At 37.3% G+C, this 8,539-nt stretch overlaps 1 protein-coding gene across 2 annotated transcripts; it reads left to right on the top strand.

The window, feature by feature from the left end:
- Positions 1-330: 330 nt before the first annotated feature.
- On the top strand, positions 331-8,448 carry cpne3 (copine III). 2 transcript variants are annotated; one of them, XM_088402399.1, is made up of 17 exons: positions 331-475; positions 953-1,086; positions 1,576-1,755; positions 1,981-2,055; positions 2,126-2,197; positions 2,277-2,357; positions 2,606-2,695; positions 4,217-4,315; positions 5,026-5,112; positions 5,192-5,251; positions 5,327-5,460; positions 5,576-5,630; positions 5,695-5,746; positions 5,818-5,951; positions 6,427-6,663; positions 7,067-7,179; positions 7,547-8,448. In XM_088402399.1, exons 2-16 carry the CDS (start codon positions 955-957, stop codon positions 7,175-7,177), a joined length of 1,599 nt encoding a protein of 532 aa, XP_088258525.1. In that variant the 5' UTR covers positions 331-475; positions 953-954; the 3' UTR covers positions 7,178-7,179; positions 7,547-8,448. The 2 variants fall into 2 exon arrangements, with proteins under 2 accessions (XP_088258525.1, XP_088258524.1); XM_088402398.1 differs by lacking the exon at positions 7,067-7,179.
- The last annotated feature ends 91 nt before the right edge of the window (positions 8,449-8,539 follow it).

Raw genomic sequence — 8,539 nt, 5'->3', positions numbered from 1 at the left:
ATTAAGTCATCAAATGGATCATAGACAAAATAATAACTTTTTACGGGTGAAAAATTATACCTCAGGACTACTACAGTACTTTACATATGCATTTTGAGTTGTTCATTAGCGCCCTCTGTCAACATAAGAACAAACTACATACTCGAACTCCGTATTGTACTTCCGATACTTAATTTTAATTCCACAATATTTTACAAACAACGTGCAACTGTTATTATAAATATTAGAATTAGTATTATTGCTATTATCGTTGTCATAAGCATTATTATTATTATTATTATTGGTCGTATTTTTTCTAAAGAGGCGTGGCCATATTGTTTGTAGGCGTAACTAATGTTGGACCCCTGAACGTCCTGTTAACAGAGCGACGCTGAAAATCTCCAAGAGGTTTGTTTAGTTTGTAGCCACGCCTGACCAAAAAATATCTAAACATTCTTCATTGGATTTTTTGGCGACCTGTGCCACATTTCTGACGGTAAGGCTACTGTTTAATTATTTCCTTTGCGACGTTGTAATTCCTAGTGTCTTAAGTGGCTAGCTTGGTTTAACGCCCTGGCGTTAGCATAGCAAAGCGGTAGTAATATATTTTAAATAAGTATTCAGAAGTCTCAGTAGCTTGTTTACTACTTGTAACCGAAGTAGCACTGTGTCGAGTTTGAAACAAAACGCTAGTATGTTATGTAATCTGAAGCCAAGCGGGTTGGGACTACAGTTTACTCCAGTCAAGACAAATTTCCGCCAAATAAACATATTTCTCGTTCATGTGTCATACACACGCCCACCAGCCTTTTTCCATTAACAGTATCATGGAAAATGTGGAAACTGGAGCTTTATTAATCCTTTTAATACATAATGTTCATTTGTGTGCATGTATTACACATGTATTACATCGCTCGAATTTAAATGTTACGAAACCCCTTCTCTCGACTTTATGATCCCACCCTGTTAACAGTCATGGCTGCCCAATGTGTGACCAAAGTGGAGTTGACAGTTTCCTGTGATAATCTCCTGGACAAAGACATTGGGTCCAAATCAGACCCTCTGTGTGTGCTGTCAATGAACACTTCGAATTCCCAGTGGTATGAGGTAAGTAAGGCTGCATTCATTAAATTAATTGGGTTCTGCCAAACAAGAACCGAATGTGGTTGGTTCAAAACCAGCAAGAAACAAACAGAACAGTTGGAATATTTACTAAATGTATAATTCATCACTTCAGACAGGGACAATATAAATACGTACACCTCATCAAATTAAATCACGATATTAGTTTGGTAAATGGATCGAATCTGAGCCCCAACAAGGACCAAAACAGATGACTTCTCAAAGTGGTGTCCTAATTCATGTTGAGCCTCGTACTGCATAATAGGGTTGTGCCAGAGGACTAGTAATCATTAACCTCCAGATGGAAACACTGGTTTTGCAAATCAGTAATCCCAATGCTATATTTTCACCCTCTGTGTGTGTGTGTGAGGATGTTCTTTGCAATTTACAATGCCAAAAAACTGAATAAAATGAAAAGACACTAAAAATGAATAATACAGGGTGCATGATGACAACTCAATATTTTCTCAACAGGTGGAACGTACAGAAAAAGTCCAGAATTGCCTTTGTCCGAAGTTTGCCAAAAAGTTTGTCATCGACTACTACTTTGAGATGGTGCAGAAATTGAAATTTGGGATCTATGATATTGACAATAAGACCATTGATCTGGGTGATGATGATTTCCTAGGAGAATTGGAGTGTACCTTGGGACAGGTAAGGGCCTCCCCTCAGTGCATAGTATTGAGGAGTTTTGAAAATATTGTTCTAGTGGCAAATATAATCGTTTCTTCTTTTTTTTAATGATGTCAAGCATCTTCGAGTACTTATATATGCTGTATATCAAACAACCTGCCATTAATTCAAATATCCCGATATTAAATAACCCTATTTTAAGTTAAACTTAAGTGAAACTTATTTTACTCTTTGAATTACATGCAGATTGTCTCCAGTAGAAAACTGACCAGGCCGCTCCTCTTGAAGAACAAGTCACCTGCAGGAAAAGGGACCATTACAGTAAGTAATCCAGACAGCAAGTATTCCCTCCACTATTGTATTGCTCAATCCTTTCTCCATCCTACTCTAGATCAGTGCTGAGGAAATTAAAGATAACAGGGTGGTAAATTTTGAGATGGAGGCGAGAAAACTGGACAACAAGGTATTTAGAGATCGGAGACTGATTTCAAAATGTTCTCATTTTATGAATTTGAAAGGGATTTAAAAAAAATATTTGACAGGATTTCTTTGGGAAGTCTGACCCGTATCTGGAATTCTACAAGCAGACAGAAACTGGATGGCAACTGGCTCACAGAACAGAGGTAGATTTGAGCCACAAAGTGACACTGCTGTGTGATGTCGTCTGAAAAATGTTCCAGCAAAACCCTATAAACAACGCTATTTATTATTTACTTTTGTTAAATCGAGTAGACCAGGCAAAAACATAAGGAAATGAGGTCCACAATTTCTAGACAATTAGTAAAATTGGTTTCATCGCCTGTGTATAGATCTGATATTTTACAGTTTTCTCAACCTTTAAAATGTATTTGAACATTTGTTCTGCCCCTAGGTGGTGAAGAACAACTTGAATCCGACATGGAGACCCTTTCGAATCCCCCTGCAATCTCTATGTGGAGGAGACATGGAGAAACCCATAAAAGTATAATATATATTTTGAGGGTTTTTTTTCCCTAATTTTTTTTCTCATTCAATCCCAAGGATTTGTTTTTACTTTTCATTTTGAAACCCGGAAATTCAATCCCAGGTATATGTGTCTATACAGTGTTTTTTTCAGGATCTTAGATAAACAAAGGTCTAAAAACAGCGGGTGAATTTAGAATCATTCATTAATTAATGTATTATGTTCTAGAGGAATCAATTATTTTAGATTCTTAAAGAATAAAACAATTTCTTTATCACTTAAGTAATTGATTTGAACTCATTGATTATCTTAGATACCTAAGTACGAAATAAATTGATTACGGTTAGTAATATGTTCTAAATGGATTACTTTCACACTTGTACCTTAGGTGCCTTAGTACCGTAGTACAAAATTATTCAATTACTCAAAGCAATTAAGCATGAAATATAAACACTTACTTTATGTATTAAGTATTCAAGTCATTGATTGCTTTTGTACTTTAGTTCTAAAGTACAAAATCAATTTCAATCAATCAGCTACATTTTTTTATTGAAATAAATCAATTTGTTTTGGTATTGAGCACCTGATCAATTACTTTAGTACTAAAATAAAATTACTTTTGTACATTGGTGCTTGATTGATTCGTAATTTAATTTCACCAGCCATTTTAGGTCCTTCTTTAGCCAAACGCTTGGAAAAAAAAAAACAAAATACTTCAAATAGGTATCTGAGATTTAATATCTGGACTCTTAAACAATTGGAAAATAAGTCTTTGGGATTGAATGTGTTACAATACAATGGTTAATAAAATAAAATTAACCAACTCACTCGTTTAATGGCAGCCCAGTGAAAATGGATCTTTAACGTCTATATTTGCCAGTGTCAGTGAATGAAATATTTGCTCTTGCAAATGAATATGGCTTCAGATGGTACCATCATACTATCATGATTTTCCATAAGTAAATGTGACACATTTTGCTGGCCCAATGCCACCCAACAGACATGACCTAATTAGTGTATTTAGCGCAGGCCTGATGACACATATTCCCTTAATTTCTAAGCAAACATGTCAAGGAGGAAAGCTGTTTTCAAGCGTACAGGACAAGTGAGTTATTTAGATCGTGTTTGTTTTTGTTCATTTTAACATGACTTACTGTACATGGGTGAAGTGTGTCTAGATTAGATGGGAAATGCACTATACTCAATTTTTTTTTTCATCCTCATAGACCATTTGTCTGATATGGGGTATATCAATGTGAATACAACTTCAGCAATACTTGCGTATTGCTGTCACTCATGCTTGCATGTCTTTTCTACTTAGCATCCTTAAAGTATTGTTTCACTCAAATGAATGAGATCCAATTTTAGTGTCCAATCATTATCAGCTAGATCAAATTATACTTAAACTGTAGGAATTTGCGTGATTATCTTAGTGGGCATTTTGGGTGATACAATACTCGAAAGCACTGTTTGTTACCATGTGTGCATTGTTGACATTTTTTTAGTCCGTTTCATCATTTGGTTTCCTCTTAATTCTAGGTTGACTGCTTTGATTATGACAACGATGGCTCACATGATCTTATTGGTACTTTTGAGACTACAATGAAGCGCCTACAAGGAGCATCTCGCACTTCTCCGGTATGCGTTCCCTTCATTCAAGTCAGTTTTTCTCAAAACACTTACCTTCAGAGGGTATGTGAGATTTTGACAATGTTCTGCAGTTATCAGCAAATGTACTCTAATATTTTTTAATGCCATGACAAGAGCAGAACATTTTCTTTTCAAATTAAGAGCAAATTAACTGGAAACATGAAGCAACTTATTGCTTAACTATGTTAAGAGTATATGCCTTTTTTGTATTTTATATGGATGTGCATCCTCATTAGAAAAACAAGCCATGAACAAAACATGATGTTTACACATCTGTAGTTTGTTGAATATAATACACCTACAGAATACCGCAAGCTTTTTTTTTTCATCATTGCTTTGTGCTGGTTAAGAGGTACTGGGCGGGAAAAAAAAAATCCCAGGTGTTAAATTCATTGAAAAATCTTTGAGAACACTCATTTATGTGGTCTAACAGTTCATTTAAATGGACAAACGCTTGTTTTAATCAGTGGACAAAACAACAATGTCAAAGTAGTGAGGAGCATATCTTGGACAGTGTGGTCCTACCTTACTCAACAGCACTCAACTTCCCAGTGACACACTGTCTCAAGCACATAATATTGGGTAATATTTCTCGTAAACGTTAGTCGTTAACCATTTGAGCATATCTGGCAAGAACCAAGTCACCGTTGCTCCTCAAGTGCGTGGTGTGGATTGCACAGTGCCGTTTTTCTCCTTAGGCGGAATTTGAATGCATCAACAGTAAAAAGAAGCAAAAGAAGAAAGGCTACAAGAATTCTGGTGTTGTCAGTGTGAAGCATTGTCAGGTATAAAAATGACCATTTTTGACTTTCTGTGATAATTTAGTTGTGAATCACTGTCAACATTTTTTCTTGAAATATCAAGGTGGTCAAAGAGTACACATTCCTGGATTATGTGATGGGAGGTTGTCAACTCAATTTCACTGTGAGTTATTAATAGATACTGTATATATGTTCCCACTGTTTTCCACTGCTCAAATATTCCTCATCCTTTTTATAGGTAGCAATTGATTTCACTGGTTCCAATGGGGATCCACGATCTCCCCAGTCTTTGCATTACATCAGCCCCCAGGGAGTAAACGAATACCTCTCCGCCATTTGGTCAGTGGGCAATGTCATCCAGGACTACGATAGGTGTGTGTGTGTGTGTGTGTTTGTGATGTTTGTTTTCCTCACAGCCAAGGCCCATTTCATTTCACAAACTGCAAAACATAATTGGTGTATCTTATTATTTGTCATCACTTTGTAGTGACAAGATGTTTCCGGCATTTGGCTTTGGAGCCCAGATCCCTCCAACATGGCAGGTAGGATTTCTTTTTTTGTGAGTTCTTCTGAGTGACCTGTGTCGATAATAAATTTCTTTAACAGGTTTCCCATGAGTTTCCACTCAGTTTCAACCCCGCAAATCCATTCTGTGCAGGCAAGTGAAATATGAAAAGTGGCCCTTTTTGACATTACAGTACTTTTCATCATTGTGTTTCTCGCATGCAGGGGTTGAAGGGATAGTGGAGGCCTATAGGATTTGCCTTCCGCAAGTCAAACTTTACGGTCCCACGAACTTCTCGCCAATCATCAATCATGTCGCATGCTTTGCAAAGCAAGCCCTGCAGCAGACCACTGCATCAGTGAGTTGCCTTCGCTTCTTAGAAATGCCAAAAAAGATTTCCTGATAGTGTTAATGTTCTTGAACGTAATCTTGTAACAATGTTCTTATGCTCCCTTTACAGGCATAATCTAGACCTAGCACTTTTTTTTTTAAATAGTTGTAGGGCTGAACATTATAGATAAATGTTATATCTCAAAATTCGTGCCAGATACCCTCCTGAGTCCCAGTCTATTCATTTGCGTCCACTGCTGTGTCAATTTCATCTCAGCTAGAGAGCAAAGTTGAGTGTGTCCCATCCAAACACATGAAATGGCCAGGATGCCTTCTGAGAAAACAAGGACTACCTTAGTTTAACTCAAATGTGTCAAAAGACAGAGACCAAAAACAAATGTCTACTACAGTGGACACAAATGAATTTGCTGAGTCTCAGGAGGATTTAATACAGTAGAACTATGGATTGATTATGAATTAACTATTCGTCCCTTTCCCTTAAGCAATACTTTGTGCTTCTCATCATCACTGATGGAGTGATCACTGACATGGATCACACACGCGACGCCATTGTCAACGCCTCACGTCTGCCCATGTCCATCATAATCGTGGGGGTGGGAGGTGCAGACTTCACCGCAATGGAGTTCCTGGACGGAGACGACGGGCGTCTTCGTTCTCAGGCCGGCGAGCATGCCATGCGTGACATCGTCCAGTTTGTACCATTCAGGAAGTTTCAAAATGTAAGTCCCAGCACATATGGTAGTTTGTACTCGGATTACTCTTGGTTTTTTTTCTCTTTTTTTCTTGGGCTTAAGCTGTTAACATCACTAATTCGTTGATTTAAAGGAGACATATAATGCAATATTTTCACAATTTAAAGCAACTCCATGGTGAAATTAGCACACCTTTCCTCAAAATATTGAGAAACGCGGTATGGAGGTGTCCATTATACGAATGATTTCCAAAGTTATGAAATAGTTTAGTAGCTAGGTTGGACTGGCACACCAACATATCCACACTAAAAAGAAAGTTTTTCCTTAATATGTCCCCTTTAAGTGCTTGCATTCCAGCTTTTCCATGACACACTTGCAGGGTGTCCATGGCTTTTCAATCTGGCCGCCCATATGCCTTATTTCTCTGCAGGCACCCAGCCAGGCTCTTTCACAATGCGTATTGGCAGAGTTACCTCAACAAGTGGCATCCTTCTTTGGGTTATTCAAACTGAAGCCTCCCCACGAGCCCAGTTCTTCATAGGGGTACCCCACATATTTGATCTTGAGCCCCATATAACCCTCTCATGCTGTTTTCTGCCTCACTAAATAACTCATTGCTCAAGTGATCCATAGCGTGCATTTTATGAAAAGCCACTTGAATAATTATATGTTCAACACTGCCATTGCATGCTAACTTGGAAACATTGTGATTACAGTAATCAGAATGTTATTGTACATACAGTGCACTGTTGTTTTTGTTAATTGATATTTCATGTTTGTGCAAGTGCTAACAATTGTTTTGTCAATTAGTTTTGTCTGTCTTTGTCCACACTGGGTCCTCTTTATTGGTTCCTTGCTCTCATTTTTTTTTTCTTTCCTGAAATCCATATCTGTCCTTTCATCATCACAGGCTCCTAAAGAAGCTTTGGCCAAGAGTGTGTTGGCTGAGGTTCCAGGTCAACTGGTGGATTTTTGCAACACCATGAAGCTGAGTCCACCCAACACCAATCCTGTTGCAAAGCCTGCAGAGGCCATCTGACGTTGCTGCATAAATCAACTGGATCCCACAACGTCACACAGTACCTGACTTGATCCTCTGGTAAAACTCAGATATGATCATATGCAAACACTCCAGATTATTGACCTATTAGATTATACTCTTAATTAAGCAAAGGAGGTGTTTTTTTTTTCCTCCAAAATTCAAAACTTTTTCAGGCAGCTCATTAAAAAAGTCCATTTGCTGACGAATTTCATGCTTGATGACAGGGAAAGCACTCAATTTATTTGTATACAAGTGTCTATGCCCTTCATATCTATATAGGCTCATTCTACCTGCTACTCATATCTACACTGCTGCTGTTGGTTTAATATTGCACAGGTTCTTAAGTTTGACAAGCCAGTCTTGTGTTAACATGTGTCATGACATTGTGTGATAACTGATGAATTGTAGGCATTGACTATTCTGTCATTATTGCAGGTACTCAAGTTTACTTGTAATCAAATTGTGTATCATGATGCTGTTTTTCGCACAGTTTTGTTGCCAAAATGCCAAACCCCTGCACAGACCACATAGTATGTTATATTTTCGTAAAGCACTTCTTTTACATGTACAAACATTAACGTTGTTTATTTTAGAGTTCCCTTGTGCCTGTTGATTACTTAATGCAAAATGGAACAGCTTGACTGATTAGAATGACTTAACAGAGAACGAATACCAAAAAAAAAATTGCATCTCGTTGCTAAAATAATATGCATCAGTATTAAAATACATTAGACATTTATCTTAAATAAAATGAGACAATGCAATTTCTACACTTGTGTTTCATGGTCATGTATGTAAAATATGGTTGAACTTCAACCATACACCAAATCACAAAGCACTTGTAGCCTCTTCATTTGACCT

The sequence above is a fragment of the Hippichthys cyanospilos genome, chromosome 19, assembly GCF_059441005.1.
Source record: "Hippichthys cyanospilos isolate Australia breed blue-spotted pipefish chromosome 19, RoL_Hcya_1.0, whole genome shotgun sequence".
Classification (NCBI taxonomy): Eukaryota; Metazoa; Chordata; class Actinopteri; order Syngnathiformes; family Syngnathidae; genus Hippichthys; species Hippichthys cyanospilos.
Note: the sequence above shows the minus strand (reverse complement) of the source record. Positions and strands in the feature narration are given on the sequence as shown.

What these genes read in the sequence shown, in the direction of transcription:
- cpne3 (XM_088402398.1), top strand. Translation starts at nt 955, where the DNA reads ATGGCTGCCCAATGTGTGACCAAAGTGGAGTTGACAGTTTCCTGTGAT. An exon ending in TGGAGTGTACCTTGGGACAG is followed by an intron (nt 1,756 to 1,980) that starts GTAAGGGCCTCC and finishes AATTACATGCAG; the next exon opens with ATTGTCTCCAGTAGAAAACT. An exon ending in ACATGGAGAAACCCATAAAA is followed by an intron (nt 2,696 to 4,216) that starts GTATAATATATA and finishes TCTTAATTCTAG; the next exon opens with GTTGACTGCTTTGATTATGA.